Below are 26,453 nucleotides of genomic sequence, written 5' to 3'. Positions count from 1 at the left end.
TCTGTACATGTAGTTCAACACAATGTATATGAACTCTGACACCACTGGCTGATGCCACAGGAGCTAAAAGGACTCAGGCTAGTCATATCTACCGAAGGCACAGAAAGTATTTAGGTATTTCTAAGAATTGCAAGAAAATGTGAAGATTTAAGGCCAAAGGAGAATCCTGACAACTTCAGAAGAAGTCCTCAAACATGTGGAATAAGCACTGCCAGAGGTATAGCCAGTCCAGCATGCATTCTGCACTGCTTTCCAGAGCAAGCTGTCCTGCTAAAGGAGCAGCACAATACTGTAACTGACTTCCTTCCTTCACTTTCTATTATAAAAGCTTATCAATAAAGGTGTTTTGGCTCAGAATAGGGTAAGCACTGGATAAGAAATAAGTTTTTATACCCATAAAAAACCACTGTGTTGTCTTAAATGATATTTAATTGAACTTTTTTTTTTTTTTCATTTCCTGCAAATAAGCATATAAATTAATTTTGGTATCCAGTCAGACAACTCTTAGAATTTTGGTCATCAAACACTTACTGATGGAGAAATGAACACAAAGATAATGCTTTCCAGAAACTGCTTATAGAATTGAACAGTGTTTGTGTGAAGAAGTTAAAGAATTTCAAATCTCCAGTAAGGTAGTTAAAAGTAGAGGTGGTACAATTGAAAATAGTAATAGCAAAAAAATTATCCAGTGATTTGCCACAAATAGTTTGCCCAGCTCTAATCAGTACTGTCTTATAAGTGAAGAGACATTTTCTTATGGGAATTATACTGCAGTTAAGCAGCTTTTTCTTTATCTTGTCCCTCTCTCCCTTCCTTCTCTCAGTTTAGCTGTTGTTAGGAAGAAAAGGTGAGAAGTTGCAGCCACAACAAGATATTTGAATGAGTAGCATACAGAAAAGAAGGAGAGAAAGCGGTAATCAACAACCCATATTAAATACAAAAGAGCTGGAGCTCATACAGCTCAGAAGAAAAACAAATAAATTACTAGAAACAACCTCTAGTAAAAATACCCATCCTGAACTTTCCATGTCTTCAATGCGAAGACAAAGGGTCAACATACACGAGCAAAGTTGACCCAGGGCAATTTCAATTTTATCGTGACTCGCTGAATGTTGTTCATTTGCTACATTGCAAATAATGGTCCCTTTTTGTCACCACAAGAACAATAACGACACCAAAATGCTTCTCGTGCCATTCAGTGCAAGTCACTGCAGTGATTTTGTTCCGGCCTCTACTTAATTCTTCTGTCCCGATTGCAGCAATATTTCCGTGGTTTCCGTGGTTATCCTCCTTGTTGCAAGTTGCACAACTACTTTGTTTACAGCTTATTTGTTCTAGCTGGAAACAAATCATTCCGATGAGGCGCTCTGGCCCTTTCGCATTCGCAGGAGCCCAGGCGAAGCTCACAAGGAAGGCGATGTTTGCTACCATCTGCTGGTGAACTAGAGCTGGGGACCAAATGAGCACCACGGACCTCATTTTCTGCATTACCTGACCCCTCAGCAAGAATCTGCTCATCCATTTTGTCACATGCATTTAAAGGTTTGGTAGAAGGCTAAGAAAATATTGATATTTTTGTTGAGTGGTGAAAGCTAGCAAAAGAGGATATGCCGTACATTAAGAAAAGTAATCAGGGAGAGATGGAGGAAGGGATTTCAGTCCTCTAACAATGTGTAAATCTCTGCTAGCAAGAACTTTGAGGAGACATGGGAGCTACAGAATTCCCAGAAGTATAAAGACAGGAAGAAAACCTTAATCTGTTATCATGGCTCAAGGTAATAAAGCTCTGAGATTGTTGCTAGAAATAATAGTAAATCATTACTTCAAAAGTACTTGCTTCTATGGCAGTAGCTCCCAAATTAGGCATCATAATCACAAGGGTGTTTGTGTCACTGTACAGCAGTGTTCAGGATTACTGAGAGAAGTATATGGGGTCATAGACTGTTACAGGACTCTGAATATTGTGAAGAGGGAAGAGAATTTGTCAGCTTCCTCTGAGGTGCATCAAAAAGTGACAAGACCAACTAACAAATATTCAAGATGTGAGTCTGCACTCACAAGCAGGGAGAAAAAAGAGACATTTCACACATGCTTATGAGCCTTGAACAAAGTTCATTGAAGCTGATGTACAGGTATCTGGTGTATAAATCAAAGTGGAAAAAAAACATTTAAAATGTAGACTGAGACCAATAGCTGTTTCTGAATATTTTGGGTTTTTTTTCAGAGGAGTTGTACTTGAAAGTGTCTAGCACCTCTGTATTTAAAAGTTAGAAGCAGTGGTTACTGTTCAAGGAGAAATGTACCACTGTAGATACAGTGGATTCAACCTCAAAGTAATCCACTGCAGCATGTACCATATTCACACTGCCCTCCTCTTGCACTCCTCTTGCTCATGAGAATGACATTTAACAGTACCACTGCACTGTCCTTCTGCTCACAGTTTGGTCCTTTTTTCCAGTACACTAAATCCATAGATTAGCCTGTTTCTATTGTATTTACTACCCTGGTTTTTGATACTGGGTGGTGTATTTAGGAGCAATGACAACAAAGTAATAACAAGCTATTCACTAATGTGCCCTTACTCTTGCTGAGCAGAGCAGACAACTATAGCTCTATGTAAGTCTAATTGAGGTGTCTTAAACATCAACAGGGAAGGTTAATCTGAGACAGAAAGGCTGTGTGCTACTGCCCACTTCCCACGCCTCCCATCCTACCTCCCCACCAGCGCTTTTCAAGCAGAAGCACTGTATTCAAGTCACTGCCTAAAGAAAACGAACGCTAAGAGCCCGATTTTTCTGGTTTCCTTATCGCAAATATTGCCTCCTTCGTAAGATTTGCACATTGTTCCGACATCCTTGGGGAGGAGTTTACATCGCTAACAGCCTCTCTGGCAGCAGGTCCTGCCCCAACGGCCGTAACTGACAGGCAGGCAGAGCCTTTGTGCGGCTTTCGAAAGTTGGCAACAACGCGTTTGGGTCAGGCTCCAAATGACTGCAAAGCCGCCTCCAGCTCATTTATCTGTCCGTGTCAGGGAGATAAAGCGCAGCATCAATTGGCAAGAAAGCCCCGGGTTAGTTTGATCCCCATCAAGTGAATTTCCTGGCCTTGAATAGAAAGCCACAAACCAGCAGTTTTCACTGCTTTACCCCATACAGTTCAGACAGGATTCAACAAAGCCAAACCAGCAACAGTAAGAGAAAATCAATAGGATTCAAGCATAACTAAGCCTCAACAAGCAAATACATTCTGTAACTAAATCTGCTGGTACCTTGCAAATTTGAATTGTGTTCATCTAAGCAGCATGTCGCCTATTCCTGGTTTAGGAAAGTGGTAGAAGTTTGCTGGTATATCAGTCAGTGCACGATCTTGTTGTCTGTTCTTAAAGCCAGGTATAGAACGTAAAGAGGCGCAACACCAGACTCCCCAAATGTTAGCAGCAACTGATTGAAAATGCAACAGTAATTCAAGTGAGTGAAACCTGAAAAGCCCTTTGAAGAGGGACTCTGGCCAAGCTGATAGCGGCCAGATAGCAGTCTGATTTGTGTAACCCACACATATCTCAAATTACTCAGTCCTCTGCTCTGCCGACCAGCTCCACACCTGTCAACAGATCGAGAAGTACCAGCAGCCTGTTCTCTAAGGAGCAGGGAAATGAGTGGAGGCAGACTGACACAGAGAGGTGAGAAAGAGCAGCCCACACCCCACCCCCGGGCTTTATAATAAAGATGCTCGTGGTTTATAGTAACGATACTTCTTGCTTTGGTTTTCAAGCACTGGTGCGTATGTAAACAGCCATGTTCAACTCTGAGTCCTTTGCACTTGTCAGCAGCCTTTTCAGCTGTCACTTCCCTCTAGTTGTCCTGTGTCCATACCCTTCCCCAATTCTAATTAAACTATTTTTTACAAAACAGTGTTTTGCAAAAGCAGTGGAGTTTTATATCCTACAGACTGTGAAATGTCTGGAGTAGGAGTCCTGTCTTTATTTTTTTTATTAATATATCTTATAAATGAATATTTTACATATAATCAAAGTAGGGTTTGGCTGGAACACTTTTCACCAATACCAATGAGAAATTAATGTCTAAGAGAAATGAGCACTGCATAGTATAGGGTAGAAAGGTAACAATTTTGGACAGAACTTGCTCCTTTCCTCATGTCCCCAAGACGTCTGCTACAGAGCTGTCACATTGTCCTGGTGCCACCACACCGTGCAAGATTCATCTGCTGGTCACACTGTGCAATGTGACAAAGTAGAACATGCCAGTGTTATCTGCAGATTAGGCCACTTACTCTTGAAAGAAAAAGACTAGGCAGTCTAAAAGTAGATGTCTCAGTCCTTCCTCCTCCAGCAGTGATGTGACCTCTTTCAGCTTCAAAAGATTTAAATTAACTTGCAATACCAGTGCTGTTCTGGCTGACACAAGGACAGGAGCACGGTAAGGTTGTAGGGAGGTGGTCTTTCATTAGCCTCCTGCTGTCAAAATGGAGGACTTGTGCACCTGAAACCAATTTTTCCAACTCTAATAGCTGATCAATAAAAGATATTACCTCCCTCCACAAAGCTTTCCTTAAATTAACTTAGCATTACTTATGTAAGCTCTACTGCAAAGCCATCTCTTCTGCTGGCTTGGCATGCCATGTTGTTTTTTCATATAATTATGCCCACTTTCTTACATATTTTTTATTTAGTTCATCAATAAATGTACTACATTTCACAAAGTTCTACTGTACTATAGTTTCTTTTAGCTTTTTCTTTCAAGCATTTGCTTACCTTTGCATATTGCACATATCAAATAATTTAAATTATGCAAATAAGAGAAGAGCGAGTGCACTGAAAAAATGTGCCAGGATGTACTTTTCAGTACTTGCCTATTTCTTCCAGAGGGATTTACTACAATGCACTTATGTCTAACAGCTGTCAGAAACATAATAAATGAGCACTGAAATGCAACACACAGATGGGTTACATTTGCACCCATTTGCTGTACCAAGACTCCACGAGCCAGCTAAGATCCAGTATCTTTTTCCATTTCAATCCCCTCTTTTAAGAGCCTTGCAATCTAAAGGCAGAGTTCTAAGTCCTTGCATTCTGATATGAAGGCAGAAATTTCTTTAACACACAATTAGCAAGCACAGATAAAGCCCTTTTAGGACGTGTTGAAATGATCTTTTTATTACCAGTTAGTGAATACACATTTGGAAAACTAAGTTTTCCTAATAATTAGGGAAACTGAAACAATATCACCATAAACTCTCCCACAGAGATAGGATGCCTAGTTTAATTAATTTCACGTGAATTTTACTCCAAACACACTTTGTCCCAGCTGATGGGGTTTTATTTAGCTCACAATGCTACAAATAGCACAGATCTGGTTAAGGTCACACTGTACTAGGCCCTTTCAAGACTTTCTAATAACAGCTTCTGGGCAGTACCTGCCTCACAAGTCAAGAGAAAAGACAGGCCCAAGACTGAGAAAATGATACAGTAAAGATATATGACAACTACTTATACCACATAATGAGTCATGGACAGCTAAAGCAAGAGCAATTACACTGCTCTGACACTGTATCAAGTTATTCATAATTGTCTCACATCTGAAAGACCTAATAACAGAAAGAAATGAGGTTCTTACAGTAATTGCTCTGTAAGTAACAAACTCTAAAAGGAAGTTCTTAAAGCAACACTTCAGAAGATGGTATCTTATAGTCTTCTCAAATTGCATTACAGTGAAAGCACACACACCTTAGAAGAGAAAAGAAAGGCAATGACCTTGGTCTCATCTCATCCTGACAATGCTGGTGTCTTCAAGATAAGATGGGAATATTTGTCTCGAGAAAATGAAGATCTGAACTGAATTGCTGAGTGGGAGAAGGAGCTGATGAGCAAAGCATTTCTGATTTCTGCCAAATGCTGTCACAACCCCATGGCAAGCATTATTACATATCTTAGATTTTTTTACTTCAAGTCCCTTATCATAAAAATGCATTTCTTTCTAATTTATCATACCTTGATACACAGTTCATAGATCCTTGCAATCCTTAAATTACCAAAGAAGCTTGAAAGCTTTCCCCAAACCATGTCCCTTCCTTACAGAAATTAGTAGCTTGTGCTTACACATTTTTCTATATTTGCTATTAATATAAATAAGTGGCATTTCCAGACCAGAATGAGGAAAGTGACAATGAATTTGTCCATTTTAAAAATCACATGAGAACAGCTTTAAAAGGCAATGAGTAAGCTGTTCCCTAGATCCATTTAGTCTAACTCCAACCAGTTGTGCTTATGCCACGTTGCAGTGCAGTTCCCTTAAAATGTTATCACTCCCCTTAAAACTTTGCAAACAGAGCCTAGGGTTGGGAAAACAGTTCAGAAATGTATTTTACTGTGCCACCAACCTTTTTACATGATGCATATCTGAGCTTACCTTCCATGTGACGGAGGGGCAGGCTGCCAAGGTGAAGGTAACTTTCTCTGTCACTACATTGAAGGTGACACGAAACATGGTTTGTATTCCAGTGGCCTCAGACCCAGGGTAGAAATCTTCAGTGACGGTCACACTGCTCACTTGTGTGCATGCTGCAGGCTTCTGTCACACTGCACTATACATTCAGGAAACCCATAACGTTATGATCAAAGCTGAAGCCTGAAACAGCTGTAAGGGTCCAGCTTTTCCCAGCAGCCTTGCTCCTGTATGTCAGAACTAATCAGATTAGCTGGTTTTACTTGTCTGAGTTGGGACTAACAGGTTAGCAGAACAGTTTGAGTGGGGGAAGGGAGCAGTAAATAAATCAAATTAGGGCATTTGCTAAGCAGCTGAGATTTCCTTCCTACTTGCCTTTGTCTCTTTACAGGACTCACACAGAGCCAGGACAATGCACCACAAAAATGCAGCTTTGTTTTACAACAGCTCTTTGTATAGGAGAATTTCTCTAACTTTGCCTTGATTTGATTCGTTTTTGGTTGCCAGTGATCACCAAGAGGAGAGCTCTCCCAGAGCTGCCTGGATGTTGTGAGGATAAACAAGTCTCAGACAGAAAAGGCATGTATTGTGCTTTTTTCATCCCACACTACCCACCAAGGCAACACACTGGCTGTGCCAAGAGATCAGTCACACACTCTGTTCTGTACAGTACTAGATAACAAGATTCACAGACGGTCTAATCTGGAGACTAGGGCAAAAGAGTCAAAGGGACAGGATAGGACAAGACAGAAAAGGTACAACTTTATGATCCTCAGCCTGCTTCAGAGTACTTTTTCCACCTCTGTTACTGAGGCAAATTTACCCTTGTGGAAAGAAAAATCAAAAAAAAAAGGAAAAAGAGAAGTTATGTAGTATAATGGCCACCATCAACAATGTCTGACTGCATGCAGAGACTGTGCTACATGATGTGGGAGATGCTGCATGTGGGAGACACTTCCCTCATGAACACAACACATGCAGTCAGCTCTGACTGACACCATCACATCATAGTACCAGCATGCAAAGAACAGACTTGTTTTGGTAACGTGTCTTTCATCTACATTTATCTTTTCAAAAACAGTTTTCTAGTTCATTAGTCACCTAACTTCCTCCACTGTCAAAGAAGAAAGATAGGTGGGATCAACCACCCTCTGAAACTGCCTCTTTCTCAGCACTGCTTGAAGGAGGGAGCCTACATCCTGACATTTCAGAAGGTTGATGTGACTTGAGAATAACCCCTCCCTTGAAAACTTCTAGCAAGTTCAAAGATGTGTTGATTTTCTCCTACTTGCTCTGTGGGTCTGGTCTGTAACTCTAGACAGATGTTTGCTACTGAATGAGAAGGCTATCAAAATGTCTTGAATATGTTTCATTCTACTAGTCAGCAACTGTACCATGAGTAACAAATTTGCAATGTGGGAAAGAGGCCAGACTTAAAACCCTTTATTCTTGCCAATGAATACCTACTTATACAAAAGTTGCACTGACATTGGACAGATTAGGCATGGAAGAACTCACCAAGAGGAGTAGTACATTGACAATCTGACTCTCTAAAACTCCAGTTATTCCAACTGTCTAAGTCTTGTGGCCCAGAAGAAGACAAGAACCATGCTAAAAATAAGGAATGTCCCAAACCTTTTGATGACAGCATATGACTGGATTCCTGTACATCAGTGTCTGCACTGGCAAAAATTAAGCCCACAGTGTTTAAAGGTTACAAAAGCCACATCACAAAACCACTATTTGAAATACTAGCAAAGCAACCCCATAGCTGAACTCCGAATACCAGGACCCTTCCAAGAAGGTCAACAAATCAACTAGTCAGTGTCAAATTACCTTGAACCTGAATAAACAAAAAAAGTAGAATTTCGTGGGAAGCCCACTTTAACAGAGGCATAACAGATCTGATGCACACCTTCAAAGGGAAGAACAGTATGTACTGTTATTTAAACCAGGTTTCACTGGATAGACAGAAATCATCTGTTTCCTGTGATTAGGTTGAAAGGGAGCTTTGTTATTTTCATAAAGATAAAATAAGATTCAGCTCCCTGTAAATAATATATTGATAGTAACATATTTGTGTATTTCTGAAGAGACTCACGCACAATGAGAAGTGTTTCTTTCCTCAACTGAGTTCCTACTGTCTGCTTTAATTTACTTGTCTATTTACGTTCCTTTAGGACTATTCAAGCACCAGTCAATGAAGAAGAGGAAAAAATAACATGAAGTATCTTGTTGCTTTAGTTTGATAAAAGCTACATTTTTTCCTTTTCTTTAAAGTACAGGTTTACTGAGAATCTGAAGTAGAAAGTTTCCTTTATGAGAAAAGATGTATTTCCAGGACGGTTGCCATGTAAACTGTCTTCCAAGTGCCAACAATGCTGTGTTTCTATGAGATGCATTTGTTACAGAAAGTCAGGCTCAGGTTGAAACAGGTCCTCTGGTAGTTTGTGCCACAATGATAGAGAACTCTGGGGATGAAAATCTGTAGCATGAAGACAAGTGAGTTTTAGGCTGATATGGCCTAAACTAAGCACACACTGTAGTGCTGAGCACAGAGGCTGGTGGTTGTTTCTGTTTTTAATCAAAGCAACAGTCTCATAACTCCATAAAATGTCAATAATCAGGGTTTGAGGTCATTACAGGTGCATAGCAGCTTGTAATTAATTCCCACTTTCCAAGAAAAAGAGTATAGGGCATGTTAAACTGTTTTTGGAAGAAGAAATCTCTGTATTTATATTTATATAGTATTATCCCCAAAGTACTTCTGGGAGTAGACTCGCTGCATAAATAAAGAGTATTTGGGTCATTATAAAATGACAGATGTATTTTGTTCTAGAATTGCTAAATTTATAAAGTATCTTTGACGTGTCTGTCATTGCCTGTTCTTTGTGACTGTTTTCCAACTGTCTTGTCCTGGATCTCAATCATACAGGTCAAATCTGAGACAGGAACCATGTTTGCACAGCAAAGCATCTCGCACAAGATCATGACCTCTGAAAAAGGCTACTGGACATTATCATGGTAAGTAAAACAAAGAAAGAGCCCAACATATGAAATCTCCAAACTATGTGTCCAGTACCTTTTCTTCCTTTCCACACTATACTTCGGCTTCTCCTTGCTCTTTTCTCTCCTCCTACTTTATGATGTATAATTTTCATTTGCACTGTAAGCTCCTCAGAGCAATATTTGATTTATTTTATGTACAGGCCTAAACTTATACCCGAGTACTAGCAGAGTCTCTTGAGCATAAATGCATTAAGAAGTAAGAGACTCAACATAAAGAAGAGCCAGTCCTTGGATCAGTCAGCCTGAACTACTAGCAAAAAGTATTTAGAAAAGTTATTCCTCAGACACCTTTTCTCCCCATGTTAATCCAAAGACATGCATAATACATATGTTTAAAGCACGTATTCTTTCAGCATGCTGGAAACACTGGCTTAGCAAATTGTATGGGATGTCCCAACTGAGAGCTTAGTAACAAATGCTGTTTTAATAATAAAAAATTAAACATTAATTAAATGTTCATTTAAACACTGATTCAAAGACACACACACACAGAGAATGTGCCACCTGCAAATGACCATCAAAAATTTTTCAGGCTGCTGTAAGACAAAAGAAAGTGTAAACTGAAGACAGGTCAAAGCAACATAATCTGCTTTCTGCTAGTATAAGGGGTTTTGGTCAAATATAAAGGGCAAAGTTCTTAGAGGGTAGGCTATAAATCACATACCTCCTTTTATGAATCTGATCATCAGACACAATAAATAGTTGTACATCTTCATATCACCTCAGAAAACACTTTACAGCTGGCCAGTGCATTTTGGTTGCAAGTCAGCATGGATAGGTAAAATTTCAGGTTTCATTTATCCTTCTGGACATTGCCATTAGCTCTTAAGCGTTTTGCAAGTCTGTGAGCCTAACATCTCCATGCTGGGGCCTAAGGGAGAATGGCAGCTTCCACACTCTCTGGGCTTTGAAAATGTATTGATAAACATGCCTCAATGAATTTCCCATCTCTTTGGATTTGGTCAGTATTTGTTAGTATATGTTTAAGAAATGATGTCTGAAACCATGCCCTGAAGCATCTTAAACTCTGTACAGTGTAGTTTTAATTCTACAATACAGTGGATCAGAGAAAGATGCAGACTCTAAATGAGAATTTTCTCCTGGTTTAGAGCTGTACTTCTATTATCCTACTGGTTCCCGTGCTGTACTAGGAATTCCTGCCTTGAAGGAAAGCTTTTTGAATTCAATAGCTCCTTCTGGTGGTCTGAAAGAAAATGCTTGGTTACAGTCTGCTCACAGTAATGCAGGATCAAGGCACAATTCATTCAGTAATTATATGTATCAGCAACAGCTAGAAGTTATGCGTTGAGTAAAACAAATATTAAAATTATTATTCAAGAAATATGTCATGCCAACTATATTCTACATTACTGTCATAAAGAAGACAAAGTTTCTAGGAAATCTTCCTTTCCTCCCATTCCACCACAATATTGCTGTGAATTTTCTTCCATATGGTAACTAAGAAAACATGAAGAAAGGTGATGCAAAGTGGCAGAAGTCACAAATTCTGAGCTACTACCCCAGCAAATTTAAGAGAAGTCCTTAATGAAGTATTTGGCAAGGCACATCTCAGTGTCAGTGGTTCTGATTTTGAGCTAGTGATCAGCTTAAAAGAGAGGGATTTTGTCCAAACCTTGCTGGAGCAATAGGAATGTGCTAGCAATAGGAATGTGTATTTGGTCAAGCTTAAAGACACCACCTTCAAGAGGGAAGAAAGCATTACAAAATCTCTGATCAGCACTTTGAGATGCTCAAGAGCTTTTATTGTTTTTCTTTTCCCCTTCAGAATGTCCAGTGTTAAGGTACTATCTTCTCTTAGGCTCATCTCTTAAGGAGGCATTTTGTCCTAGTCAGTCTCAGTAACACCGCATCATTCCCCAGCTATACAAACAAAACATTGCCTTGGGAGTTAAAAGCAGCAGTCCTTAGCCTTATGTCTCAATGGTGCATTGTATTTAATTAACAAAATTCACTGTCAGGGTGCTACAATGTATTTCCTCTCTGATGGTCCTTTTAAGACTTATCTGGTGAGACATTCATGGTTGCTGTCAGAGGTCTCCAGAGAAGATCTTTCACATCCTGCCTCCCGCAGGGCATATGTGATAACTCCAAGCAGGTAGACCCCTGTTGCCTTAGATTCTGCTTAAGTGAAGCACCAAGCAGAGCTTGAAGTTAAATCAACATTTTTCAAAAAGATAACTGGGTCACCATCTGTCCACCCTTTCACCAAACTTTACACTTGGCAAAACCCAAGATTTTACAAAAACAATGAATAAGACAGGTGTGTAATGAACTTTAAAAGGTACAACACATATTCTTCTAAATACAATTTCATTTAAAGTGTTTAGAATCCAGATTTTGTTCCAAGCCAATACAGTATAAACTTAAATGAAATCTATTTTTGCCCGAAAATATATACCTAGTAAAAACCAGTACTAATGGCAAAAAGAAAACCCCAAAATCAGAATCTAAACAATAATGAATTTTTTTCTAATCTACATATCTTTCCAATCAACAGCCCTCATTGATGTCAGTGTGAATTTTAGAAAATTACCCGATTGGTACCATCACTGAATTACCAAGAGAAACCTAATTTCACACATTAAAAAGTGATTATTTTTTAACTTGATGCTAATATTTGGTCTGGAGCCTACTCAGAATACTGTGAAAAAATTGGTTTGGGGTTGACTGCTGGTGCTCTACTCCAAAGTGATTCAAACTCTTTCTGGATGTCAATTCAGTATGAGCTGTTATTCATTATAAAGGGTGCTCCACATTATAGGATTATCAGGGATGTTCCTGAACTAGGGGTGCTAGAAAGAAATAAACAGAGAATACAACTCTGGGAGAGACAGGGAATGGTTCTGTCCCTGATGGGACACATGAGGATTGTATCTATGGGACACTGGAAGAAACATGAGAGAAGTTTTTAAGGAAAAAGCTTGCAGTCAGAGTGCCTTGTGCTAATCAGTTCTTACTTTTGTAGACAGTGAAAAACTGTGTGGCTCTAAGCGAAAGCCTTGAAAGTAGAAGAGTTATAGACAGGAAAAAATGTGCCAGGTTTCCATGTAAACAACAGCAGGGCTATAGCTGTGGGATGAGCATGTCAAACTAGAATCTCTGTTGACTGTGCACATTTTTAATTGACTCTTACCTGACTTTTAATTACAATGTGTATGAAAGTAGCAGATGAAGCCCTGGGGAGCAATTAGGGGCCCATCCCGTTCCATTAGAGACTGTACATCCACAGAGCAAGAGAAACCCCTCTCCAGCAGTCTTCAGCGAATACACACATAAAACCAAAACCAAACAGAATATTGGGGACCTTAAGAACACAGGAACAGACATGTATTCAAAACAAAAGTCTCCCCACCCAAACTTTAGACTTTTAGAGTAGCCACTGCTGGGAACTCAGGAAAAAGGAAAGATCAGGGCAAGTTTACCATAGCTTTTTCACTGATTACTCCAGCTTTCAGAAATCTTTGTGTAAGGACTTCTAAAGCCAAAGTTATTTAGATGTCTCTGTATATAGTAGTATTGGATGGATCTTCTTCTGACTTTGTCTACTTACTCTGTAAAGCCATTTACATTTGTGTCTGATACAGAGTCTATGTAATAACTAGTTCTATAATTGAATTATGATACTGTATTCAGTATTCAGCCTTGCTTATTTTCCTGTCTGGATATCCGATAATTTCATTGGTCACTAAATAGTGGTTGTCTATTCCACATCCACATGACATTCATAACTCCATACATTACTGTTACACCTTCACTCTGTTTCCTTGTTTTCAGCCTGAAGAGACAAATGTGGTGAACTCATTTTTCTCATACAGATATTTCTCTATCCCAATGCACATCTAATGACCCAGAGGTACAGAACCAAAAGGCCATTCAATAGGCCATTTCTTTGGTAAGGTGAGGGATTATTTGCTGTCTCCTATCCCAAATTATCCCAAGAACAGTGACCAAGCCTGAGATCAATGGGTTCATTTTCCTCACTGCAATGCCCCATCCTTTTTATTTGTCTTTGAGAGATGTTTAATTGACGTGACTGACATAATCTGTCAGGTAATAAAACCAAACTCTTGTTACCTCTCCATCATGAAAATTGACATTTATTTGTAACTCTTTGATTTGTATCTTTTAATCAGTTATTTAACCACTTTGTTCCTTAAGGAGCTTCTGGTAAGGAAGGAACATATCAAATGACTTTTGGAAATAAGGTATGCTTAACTAAACCAAACGTTCTTTTTCATGCAGTCATTGACTCCAGTACCCTGATATACTTATGGAGTTTGATTTCCCACTATAAAGCCACCACGGCTTTTTTCTCCTATACTGTATTTATTTCTCTGTCTATCAGTGACGCATCAGAGAGCAGCTGCTAAAGGTAAAATTCTGTTTACAGAGGTCATATAAAACCAATCACCTAGACAAAACCCAAATGTGAGTATGACAATTCAAATGGGAGGGAACAAGACCTACACTAACTGGAAGGCTGTTAAAGTGAGATCAGTAACAGCAGGCATCACAGATTAGAGTTTGGTTCTTCTCCCTTTTGCTGACTTGGTAGATGAGCTAAAATAAGCTCTTTTGCAACTCTATGTTTCCTTCCCACTTCTTTCTGAAACGTCTTTGCAGGTCAGGATTGTTTCTTGTACAATGACTTGCTGCTGAGATGGTATGAGGTTTAACCCACGGCCATGAGTTTCAACAGACTGAGCAGAAAGTCTGCTGTTTGTGCACATCCAAAAGAAAATCCATGAGCTATGCTGTCATGCTCCTGAAGAGAGAGAGACTCGCCGCAAAAAAAGGGTTTGGTGAGGTGTAGGCTTGTGCTTTTTGACAGAACAGCTTGCCTGTGGCCATAGAGGAAGTTTGTAGCAGCTATAGGAGGTGAACCAAGACACCTTCCACCACTCAGTTCCTTGCCTGCAAGGCTTTATTCCTTCCCTACACAGCATGTGCAAGAGGGAACCTCTGTGTCAGAACATCTCTAAGTCTGAAACCAGACATCTGGTGTAATGTTCTTAGAAGGTTAATAATGCCACTAGCAGCTGAACTGAGTTTAAGTAAATGACAATGTATGTGTTAGAAAGATGATTGTGACCCTATGGAGAATTAGTATGTCAAAGCACATTTATTTCATATGAGCTGAACTATAATCAACAGACATTTTAACTCTTACTAGATCAAATTATTTGTATTACTTTAGAGAAGATTTTTATTCTGCTTGCTCTAACATCCCCCTTTCCACTGTCACTGGTAGAAAAGGGGCTCTGGAAATATTAGCAAAAATCCATTAAGTGTCCTAAATTTCTTTAATAAAGAAATAAACCCAATCCTTTTTATGTAGTTTGCTAAAGCCAAATAACATTTAAAATGTATTACAAAGGCTGAATTATTTTTGTGATTCGGACTGAGCTCTTTGACAAGCTAGCAAGAAGGTGTAAGTACATGATGAATATGTTTTTCTGAAGTTTACTAGAGTTGATGAATTACATTCTCAGAAACTACAGAGTGCTTAATATCAGTTTGGATCTGTGCTTTTCCTGGCTTGTGGAAGAGAGATTTAAGCAAATGGCATTCTCAAAGATTCAAAGAGTCAATGCCTTGTTTGAAAAGGAAATTTTGTCTTCTAATAAAATAAGATAAAGTAAGCCATCCCAAATATACTACTTCAGAGCCACTAAGTTGAAAGAGAAAAACACAGTCTAGCACACTACCTCTTCAGTAGTATGGGTCCCTGGCCTATGGCTGTGGCTTGGTCACAGCTCACGGACTAGGACTGGGATTTACAACTGTTTATTACAGTAGTGTAAAAGTAGGTACAAAGCACAGGGAGCTTGTATTTAGAATTATCAAAACCGTGCAACTGAATGAATGGCTTGAGATTGTTAACTGATAAGCAGATAGGTAACGGACTAATGATCAAGATGACTGTAGGCCATCAATGAACTATCAGAAGTTTACACAAGATACCTTTAGTGTGACTTATCCATTAAAGTGTAAATATGATAAGGGTAACAGACTAGAAAACACTGAAATACAAACTCACCATTCTGACAGTGATCAGAGTTTCAGTGCACAGTTAGCACATGGATAAAAATGTACAGCTAAAAATTACTGCAAACATATGTTTTACTATCAGGTAAATGAAGAACTGCTTAAATATTTGCATGAAGCAATTGGAAGAAATCTATCTCATGGTTGTCCGGATGTCACTGGGAGCAATTTGGTCAGCAAAAGAGAATAGTGTTTGTTACTTACAGGCTGCATAAAAGAACGCATATGTTCGCTTCAGTTCCCAAACTACTACAAATTTCCAGACAGAGAAGCAAGGATAAATGATGCTGGTAAGAAGTTATTGCACATCCCTGGTATAGAACCAGTTTGCTGGGCATGCTGAAGCACCAGTGGCGCCTGGAGTAGCATGAGCTACCCCCAAAACTATAGAGACAAAACTACAAAGAGAACGAAAAGCCCAATCATTATAGTTTCAACTTTACTGTCCTCACTACATACTCAGTGTCTGGAAATGGAGAATCAGGGTAACTATTTGCAAGAGCTGCTGCTACTTTTGTTCAAAGGTATGCAGTGTCCTCTGTGTTAGCAACAGATAGGAAACATGTAGAACATTATTGCTGTGTAGAAGATAGTGGCTGTTGTGGAAGAGTTCACTGCCCAGACACTCACATAAACAGAGTAACATACAAGCCATGTTATATCTTATTTCTAATTTCCTGCTAATTTCTAAGCCCAGTCCAAATCAAATTTCTTCCATCCTGCTTCATCTTTCCTGTGTTATTTTTTTGCTAATGTACACTGGGCCATCTCTCCAGGCTTAATTTGTACCCCCAGCTAGTTTGCCTCAGGTCACATCCTTCTACCTGTTTTGCTATCTGTTTCTTCCAACTTCTCATTTTTCTTTCCTGCACATGTTTTTCAACATCATCATGATGCTGAAATGATCTCCTCTTCCACTTTTCTTATGAGCCAGAAGAGCTCCTGTCTGCCAGCTCAATTCACTTTTTAGCCTCATCAGAAACATTTACTGTCTTATGACTCTTGTCATCTCTGCAGTGGTTGCATAACTACTCTTACTAGATGCAAGAAGTCAGTTTGACTTAAAGATGATGTCCTCAATATAGCTGCACCAAACGTCATACATGTGCTATTTTCATCCCCACTGTGCAGCTCAGCTGGCAGTGACAGTCTCACAACGCAAAAGCATAAATACACTCACAACATTAAAGATCCTCTGATACTCTCTGCTGCTGTTACATTTGCTCTCACTAACTCTGCATGGCAGATGTCTCCTCCAGATCTATCTCTCCTGTATTGCACAATTCCACACACATTAGTACCTTTTCCAGCTCTCACTTCAGGGCACAGAATCTCACATGTACCAATGTACCATTGCTGTGATGAAGTAAAATCACATGCTGGTACTCAGAAGTTTCAAACAGGGCTAGGCACAATAAAGGCACAATTCATATGGCTTATTATTTAGCCAAATTAGTGGTGGAAGATTTTACTCTGTGGCCTTATACAAAGAAAGTTACTGAGCTGGTGAAGGAAAGAATTCCTATCACAAAACCTAACTCTGTGAAGGCATTCCTGGTACATTTGCTTCTGGCACAAGACAGTAAAACTATTTTGTACATCTGCTGAATGTGAGAGACATCCCCTTCTTCCCTCTGTCAGTAGATGTTTTGTACTGTTGTTTCCCAGAGCTTGTTTAAGCCATCATTCCAGACATATGATGTCTGCTGTGCTACCAACCACTGTGTTCTTTGTCTTCATTATAGGAGGCAGGCTTAAGAAGGAAATTTAGTAGAAAGGTTTATTATAATCCTACAGAAGAGGAGTGCAGAATTCCCAAACTTCCTTGAGCCTTTCCCTGTATGATTTAAATCAGACAGATTTATATTGTTCCTAGTTTTGTAATTCTTCAAAGACCATGGCAAGGATGCTGGGAGCATTTTGGCAGTCTGTAGCCTGCTCCAAGTCAGGTCTGGAATTTCCCCTGCTGTTGCTCCTTATTGTAATTTTCCCAGAAATTTTCAAACCTCCCTTTCTTTGCAAAGCCAAACCAGCTGCACTACAACTCCCCACTCTGCCATCAGCTGATAAGAATAGCCTGTTTGTCTTTATGATAATACACAGTTCCTGAAACCTGCTTGTCATGATAACAAAGCAATAGTCAAGACCAACCAGTCAGCCTTGAAAACTTGCAACCAAGGCTGTGAGCCTCGCTTGCCATGTGAAGCAGCCTGTGAGAATGCAGAACTGCCTCAGCAAGAGCCAGCCCTGGAGCATCATGGTTCTTACTGCTTCCATCTGCAGGAAAGACAAACAACCCTTCAGACACTCCTGCCACTTTAAAGACGTGACAGCCTGAATTTCTTTAACCACCCTGTAGGACAGAAATGCTATGGTAGCAATGAGCTCTACACTTCTGTGCCTGTTGCAAACATTGGCTAGAGCACCACATCTCTCAACTCTTTTGCTCTTCTATCTGGTCATGAAGCCATCTCAAGTGAACTCAAAAAATTACTGTTTCAAATGTGACCCTCTGAACATATTTAATCTATCTAAAGGATGAACTTTCTTTAGCTGAAGAGCTATTACTTGCTCAGTAAACCTCCCACACACACCTACATATAAATATATTTATTTATATTTATATTTAATTTATATAAATATATTTAAATATATTTATATTTATATTGATATAAAATATTTATATTTATGAATATAAATAACCTTACTCCTAAATAACCTTATTGACTTCTGGATTTTTGGGTGTTCTTTGTTTGGTTTGTCAATTTGTTTTTATGGGAATTTTTTGACTCAGAAATCCTGTAATCTGAAAAGGCCTTAAAACACTTGGATTTCCCTGTAGCTTTCTAGTAGTTTAGAGTGCTGTGTAATGCTGTAATTTTGCAGCGTGAGAAACACCATTTCATTTTCTAACTCATCTGCATTGAATTAATTTTTAAAGTTGTTGAATTATGCTAACAAGATCACAATAATTAAAAAAGCTCCAGGGGCAAGTGCATAGAGTTGGGAGTTAGCTCTGTCATCCCTGTGAGAGAAAAGATTCATGCTTCCTCTTGAGCTACTCTAAGCTAGCAATACAAATCCTCAGAGCTCACATTAATGCAAGCCTGACTGACAACCTACCATTCAGAGCAACCATCTCAGATTTCTGCAATTAGCATGTGCTCTAAAATTTCTGATTCTGTAGGCTTGATCTCTAATTTACATTTTGAAAAGGTTCTTAAGAATGAAGATGCCAAGACTGAGCAAATGCATTGCTCTTGAGACACATTCTGCATATCTGCAAGCTCGGTAAAATTGTGTTGCTGTTAAAATCTGTAGGATAAGTAACACATGGGAAAAAATGACTGTGCTTACCAAGTCGGGAGCACTGAAGGCTTTCATGGAGAAACTCTGGAAAAAGACAAAAGAAACTAGTCAATGTACTGAAATAGGGAGACTGTATTAAACAATGCAGAAAGTCACAGACAGCACTTGCTAATCCCTGAAAATCTCTTCATGGCCTTAATAGCAGCTTTTTATATGGAAAACTCTATATTCAAGAGGTCTACATACAACTTAATCACAGAAAAAAGATAAAGCAGAGATATATTAGACATATTGCCCCATCTGCTGCCAGTTATTGATTTTTCTTTGTCAAGGTTTGCTTTAGAGGACCCAAGAAATCAGATTATTTATTGCTCACCCAGAAAGATTATTTCACAGTTTAGGAACATTCTTCTGAAAAATAGGAGGCTTGAAAATCAATGAGATACAATCTGTAAGCATCAATGCCTGAATAGGTTCCATATTGGAATGCTGAAGTCAGCACACAAAGGGTAAAACAATATTGGTGAGATCAGTTACTGATGTTTTGATCATGTCACACACTTGAAGGTCCAGCAGTTGCACCCTAGTTTGCCTGGACCTGAGATACAATTTCTGTTAGGTCAGGTTCTCAACAAATAAAGATGCCAAATTATCTAGGCCAGTTTTAATAATGATATATTTGTTGTGTGAGCTTAGTCTGGTCATTAATTCAACTTGTTTAGACTATCCATTTATGTGGGATGACTTGCTTTTTTTGATACTGTGGCAGTTTGAGCCACATTAGAAATCCAAAACCAATTTCCAAGCTTCCCCCCACCCCTTCCCACTATTTATCTCAACATCGAAGAGAAACTTTCAGGCCAGAGGCTTCTATAGGGGAAGGGGAAGTATATACATTTATTTATGTAAATAAATATACTGTACAAACTAAAAGTAACTATATATATATATATATTTACATTTCTGTCAGTCCTTTTAAGTCCCTCCCTTTTACTTTAGTCCAGGAAGAGCTTTTCAAGGCTGCTGGGTAACCAGTCTCTCTCTCGTGGGAGTGTTCTGGGCCCCTGAACACTCCCTAACCAACCTTCAACTGTTTACTGAAGTTTTTCTCCTCACGAAATCCAAGAAGATAGCATTGAGTCCTTCCTCTTCTGATGCTGTGTGATCTCTCTCTCTCAGTCACATACCTCAGTTCATAGGCTGTTGCAGTGTAGTTCAGCTTATCAAGCATGTCTGTCCTGGAATGTTGATTCCTCCTCAGGTTTTCGGCTGTCCTCCATTTAGATCACGGCAGAGACATCCTCCGGGCCTCTCTTCGGTCTGTCTCCAGTTTCACCTGGGATTCCTTTCCCTAGCTCCGAGCTGTTTGGTCAGCAGCCCTTCCACTTGGCTCTGCTTAAATGCTGAGCCTTAAAATCCACCCCTCCACCAGTCTTAATGCAGTGAGGGGGGGGGAAAAAGCCCCCTAGCCTTGGCCACAGGCAGTTCGATCCAGTTATACACTGTCCCAAGCATCCCGCAGCTGCAGGGGGGGGGAAAGAAGGCCTAGCCTCCTCCCTCTTACCTCAGGTGCTGTGAAATCTCTCCCTTCACAGCACACACTCCAAATGCTGACTCTAATTCTAGCCAAAGGCTGAACTGGGGGGTCGCAGGGCTCCCCTCTCCCCCCTGGAGGGGAAGAGAGGGAGCCCAGCCACCGCCCGGCCTTCAACACCTACACACAGCAGACACCAACAGCAAAACACCCAAGACTGCACTGCCAACCATTTCCGGTGCTGTGATAAATGATTTTGAGCAGAAGCGAACAACATGAGTGGCAATTGGCTCTCCAGGGAACACTGCCCTGGCACCCAGTCACCTCTGAGCCCCCCACCTCTCAGGGGGGCCAATTTCAAACCATGACAGATGGAAGGAAGAATGAAAAAAGGCCCATTTAAGTGGATTTTTGCAACACAATGACATTACCAGCTCTCTAACTTCCAGCTCAAAGAATCATCAAGAATTAAACAATGTCTGAATGAAAAATATTTAGTGGTATTTAGCTGTTCACTACAATGACATCTACTTTGATGTATCTGATAATAAATTAAAATATTGGCATTTATTATTAGAATTAATGAGTGTGTTAACAGAACAACATTTTCCCCATGCAGAAAATCATCTAAGATATTTACATTTATCATTTTCTTCTTCTCCCTCTTCTATACAGGAAGCTTACATTTTAACTCTCTCATTAAAATGACTTTGAAAACCTACAGTAATGACGCAGTGCACTACATTAGCATGCACATCACCACCAAGCTAAGGGGCATGATTTTGGCCTAAGCCAGCTACCATTTTCTCACATCACACCAAGTGGAGACAGCAGAGGAATAGTGCCCAATAAACACTGTGGATGAAGGTATGCAGTTTTGGAAAGGGGGCTAGAAAGTTTAAAAGCAAGGATGTAAGCTGAGTTGCACTACTTGCTCTCCAGACAGTGAGTCTTGTCCCATTTCAGTCAGTGGTACAGATGTTGCCATAATATCAATAAAGGCCGAGTTATGAACTGCACCTCTCATCTTTACTGTCACTCTTGTACTAAGTGAAGTAATCCCTTAATGAACCACAGCAGGATTTTTATCTCCAGGCTTTAACTCAGCACTATGCAAACTAACACTGACTTTTATCCCACAAAGTAAAAATTAGGAAAATAAGCTAAGAATATGCTATATTCCTTGGAGCTTTAATGGAGAAAGCATGAAAATCATCTGATACATCTAAACACTGTTTCTGCAGTTCAGCAAAAGATTCAATGAATACAGTATAGGATCTTAGCTAGTCTGCCACTTGTCTTTGCAGTTTCAATAATTTTGACATTAACACTATATTTTTTTACCATTAAGGGCTAGACAAACCTCACACGAGGTTTAGAATTATAAATACAGATGACCTCAATCAGGAATTATCATTTCACTGCTGAATATTTTTTAGATTAAAGCTATCACCTAGATCACTAACCAATAAAGCTGCTGAAAAGTTTTTGTTCTTTTGTATCACAATAATTAATTTCTAGTAAAGGGACAATAGCAGGGCTGTTCTTCATCCCCTGTCTATGGCTCCCTGCCTGTGATCCAGCAGCCCAGCTTATCTGTACCAGTCACAGGCAGATGTTGACTGTAACAGATGCCAATAAACAATGGAACCAGCAAAGCTAAGGGAGGGCATGAGAAGGACGAGAGAAAGCAATGATTGGTTTTTGCTAAGCCACTCATGAGTTTGAATAATTAAGGTTAATTCATCAAAAGCCAGTCTTAATGTTCCCTCCTCTGCAACCTCCTAGTTGTCATATCAGGTCTACATACAAGCTACTTTCTGGTTTTTAAGTAAAAATAAGCTACTGAAACAAGACTCAGAGCAAAAGTGTGTTCTCAGTAATTTCAGTTTGCATACACCGTTTTTTAAAACCAGTAATGCTTTGTATTTGTAATGCAGCGTTGTAGCTTGAAATGCTCCAAGGATATAAAAAATGATTATAAAGGCAGGTCTGACTGATAAAGCTAGAAAAAAATTAGGAGCTCTCAAGCACATAGGCCTTTTTTCAGTTCTAAATCTCCAAGCTAAACCAAGAGCATGAATCATTGCACTGACTTTAATGTAACTGAATTAGTACTTTTCAAGGAAAGGGACAGTTGGTGCCAAGGGAGCCAAAGAGAATGTTAGCAGAAACATAATGATAATATTTTAGTCTCTGTGGGACCAGAACTCAGTAATTACTGCCTACAGAACAGTGAGATCTTAATAGAGAATATCGAGTGGAAGAAACACCACCAACTAGTTTTTCTGCTGAGTTCATGTTTTTAGTATCCACTAAAGTTGTGAATTGATTTCCCAGGCTAATTTCTCAAGGCATTTTTATCCATCTCTTAAGTGTAAGAGATCAAACTGTGGCTTTTGTGATGTACATTTCCATAAATTTCACTGGAGATTTAGGAGGGGGTTTTATCCATTATCTCTGTGAATTAATTCTGCTGCTTAGTTCTTGTTTCATTTCATTCCTACAATCTTAATTTGGCACTCTGGATAAGGCATATCATCACATCCTACAGCAAAAGATCCACATCATCCAACGAAGAGAGAGGTGGTGAGAAGCTCTATTGCAGGGTAGATCTTCTTCCAAGACAGTGCTGGCTTACAGTAAGATGGGATGTCAGTCTGTATCTAATCTAATGATTCCAGATTCAAATTTCTTACTGGAGTAAGGAGGAGATAATTTTTTGTTATACAAAACACAATGATCTACCAATGAGCTGGAAGAATTAGAGTCACTGTAGCAGTGCTAATCTATTCCCACAGTAATGCAGAAACTGATCTGAGAGCCACCAGAACCAAGCAAGTATGCATTGGCTTTATTAGCCTTCAAAGAAGTTGAATCTAACACCCTTGGGAGCTTTTCTGATATGAAAAGTACTTTAGTCACAAGAAAGGAGATAGAAAAGTGCTAACAGGTTTAAAGGACGTTTTTTAAAAGGTGCATTCTCCATACAAAATAAGCAGGTTGATTTAAAATTACAACAAGAATAGGCCTCTGAATTACCGTATCTTTCACACCAGCCTTTATCAACTTGTATTCTTCTGTGGTGTACGAGGCCCACGTGCTGTGGAAAGATCACCGCCATCCTGTTTTGTATGTTCTTTATTATAAAAACAAAATTCCTAGAGGCAAGAAACTATGATCCTCCACATTATGCCCCACAGGTTTCTTTACAGACAACAGCTGTGGCACATCCATGTAATACCACAGAGATGCTGCATGTTTCCATTGCTTCAATGGATTTTCATTCTGCAAGCATCATCTGTTTTGTCACATGTTGCAGTGGGCAGAGAAGGGGTTGGGGCCCAGCAACAAACGCCATGTGAGCTCTAGTCATATATACTTACATCAAACTGCTGATATGACCTCACTTGACCTCGATGGGCTCTGCATGCAAGGGAACATTTATGTAACAAGCTGAGCAGGCAATCCACCACTGATAATGTGTTAAATAAGTGCACCAGGACTGCTCTGGTGCAGCAAATCACCAAGCGCCTTGCACCACTAGGCATATTTCCCAAGCTAACATATAGCTAGATATAACTTTTAAAACATAAACTGTTTTCCTGGATGTCCCACGACATGGCAACCCTAGCTCCTCCCTGGAGGAGGAGGAATGCGCTGCCTCTCCCCCAGGCCACCCAGCATGGAGACCTGTCAAGTCCCTTCCTGAGGCTAGAGTGAAGAGGATGCAGCTCCCAGTTTCAAAGGAATGGAGTCAGAAGACAGCTAAGCCACTGCTACCACCTCCATCACCTCTGTCTGTGTACCAGTGGGGTGCTGGCTCTGCAGAGGAGCTCGACACCCTGCTGCTCATCCCTGTGCCTGTGTGAAGCCTGGCACTGAGCAAAACACACTGTGACAGAGTAGTCTGTATAAAGTTTTTAAAAACTGAAAGCTCTGAATGGGTATCTCTTAATCTAAACTAATTTTGTTAAACTAGTTGTAAATCTGCTGTAGCTAAAGTTTATTATTGCATGCCAGTTTTGTATTTCAAATTAGCCAGGATGCTAGGGACTGGATTAGAAATCTCTAGTGCTGCAGCACACCTCTGTGGTGTGTAATATAGCAGCTATAGGTATACCAGATATAAAACCTTCATTCAGGGCAGTATGAGTGGATTAGACAAAAACTAAATGGAGGAAAAACCCATTAATGCAATCAGATGTGTATGCATGAACCAGCATCGCTCAGTGGGGCTCATGGCACTGAAAATCCTTCTGAGACAGCATGGGATCAAACAAAACACATTTTGAAACAATGTAGTACTGACAGGTTTGGAGATGATGAATGCCTTTACATATCTGTAGGGAATGCGGCTTTATTTTCTTTTACAAGACAGTAACAGCTTCTATCAGCACACATCACTCTATGTTGGGTGATTAAAACCATTAAGGAAAGTAAAATCTGATTTTAGTCAGGTAAAAATGAATTTTATTTCTCTGAATTTCTTTCTTTTGTCCCCATTAAAAATATTTTTAAAAGGATTTTTTTTCTAAACTTACTCATAATTAAGATTACTTATAAATCTGCTTCTATATCCATAATGAAATGATGAAATTTTTTTTTTAGCTATTTGACACTGAAACTTTAACAATACAACAGCACAATTGTTTTCCCTAATCTTTCAATACAGATTCAAACCTCAGCTGAACACACAATCTGAAAATCAGTTACGATCTGCTCCAAAGGTTTAAATATTCATATCTGTACTAACAGTTGAGTACGAAGGAGTTGTGACCAGGCAAATTAAAATAATATTTTTTTTCAAGTATTTATGTGAAAAAAAAAAATCTTCCATTCATCTCAAATTAGTGTACTGTGTAGTTACTGCCCATTATAAACAAGAAGAATTCAAAGAAAATTATCACAGTTTTATTTGCAAGAAAAATCTACGGTGCAATTGTTTTTGTCCACCTGATCATTTCTAAATCACTTTTATATCATCCACGCAAGTATAAAGGAGAAAAATGTGCAATGATAAACTCTAAGACAGTGGATGGAAATGCTACCTGACTTTCACCCTATCTGGAAGCAGAAGAAGAAAAGAGCCACCCTTAACTTTGCCACCCACTTTGAAATTCAGAAAAAGCATCAACATCAACCCCACAAATGCTGGGTATTTATGCAGAAAAACTTTCCATGGGACTTGGAGAGGAAATGGAAGCCAAAGTTTTCATTGCCTTATCCAAGAATTACTGCAAAATATAATTTTTCAAACAAATTAAAAGTGTAAGAAGGCAGTAAATACTCATGGATTGTTCTCTGGATTTGCAGAAATCAGTAGCAAAACTCCCATTGATTCAAGCACCCATCTGTGAAGGAACAAGATTCAGGATGGGAGAGGTTCTAGGCGTGGAGAAAAACATACAGCAATTGACAGGACTTTATTATATGGACTTTACTGTTATTATGTGGTTTCATTGTATTCACACTACACAGTGCACAGCCTGGGCATGCTTGGGCTTGCCATGAGTTTGCCTGTTCCCTGCTTCCCCGCTCCCCTCTCTGATAGGCTGCAGAAGCTGCAGAGAGGAGACAGTTACCATTCGCCTTTCCTTCCCCGGTTCCTCCCACGTTCCTCCCCCTTTGCCTGTGTCCCTACCCCGATTTGTTCCCCCGTTTGTCTGTCTCATGCTCCACCCTGTGTTCTAGCCCTTTCCCCGCCTAAACTCATAAAACCTCTGGACACCTCAATAAAGTATTCCATTTGCACAACCAGCTTGTTTTTGGGCCGGTCTGTGTTGTGTCACAGCGCCATCCCCCCTCGGACTGTGGCACTCATCATTTCACTAGGCAGGAAGAGAATGCAGAGATGAAGGAGGAGCTTTCTCCTTTTGAATTTTTGCTCAATAATTAGTTAAGCTTCAACAATTTTCAGTATAGGTCATAATTGCTTCAAACTGCTACACTCATGTGATCAGTATCTTTTGCAGACAGTGTTGCACCACAGGGAATAACCAACATAATTA

The 26,453-nt window shown here is 39.6% G+C and overlaps 1 protein-coding gene across 3 annotated transcripts in view; it reads right to left on the bottom strand.

Moving 5' to 3' along the window:
• The window catches only part of SPATA13 (spermatogenesis associated 13), a 154,768-nt gene extending 148,173 nt beyond the window's left edge, over positions 1 to 6,595 (bottom strand). For all 3 annotated transcript variants that reach the window (XR_007903284.1, XR_007903285.1, XM_051780096.1), the window contains exon 1: positions 6,426 to 6,595. Coding sequence is in view for 1 of the 3 variants with exons in the window: in XM_051780096.1 (XP_051636056.1) it covers positions 6,426 to 6,503 (78 nt within the window). In the remaining 2 variants the exon portion in view is untranslated. The remainder of the gene's footprint in view (positions 1 to 6,425) is intronic.
• Between the last annotated feature and the right edge of the window lie 19,858 nt (positions 6,596 to 26,453).

Source organism: Manacus candei, unplaced genomic scaffold, assembly GCF_025592945.1.
Source record: "Manacus candei isolate 608988 ecotype Guabito, Panama unplaced genomic scaffold, ASM2559294v1 h1tg000014l, whole genome shotgun sequence".
NCBI classification, from domain to species: domain Eukaryota; kingdom Metazoa; phylum Chordata; class Aves; order Passeriformes; family Pipridae; genus Manacus; species Manacus candei.
The sequence above is the reverse complement of the archived record's forward strand: the minus strand, read 5'-3'. Positions and strand labels throughout refer to the sequence as shown.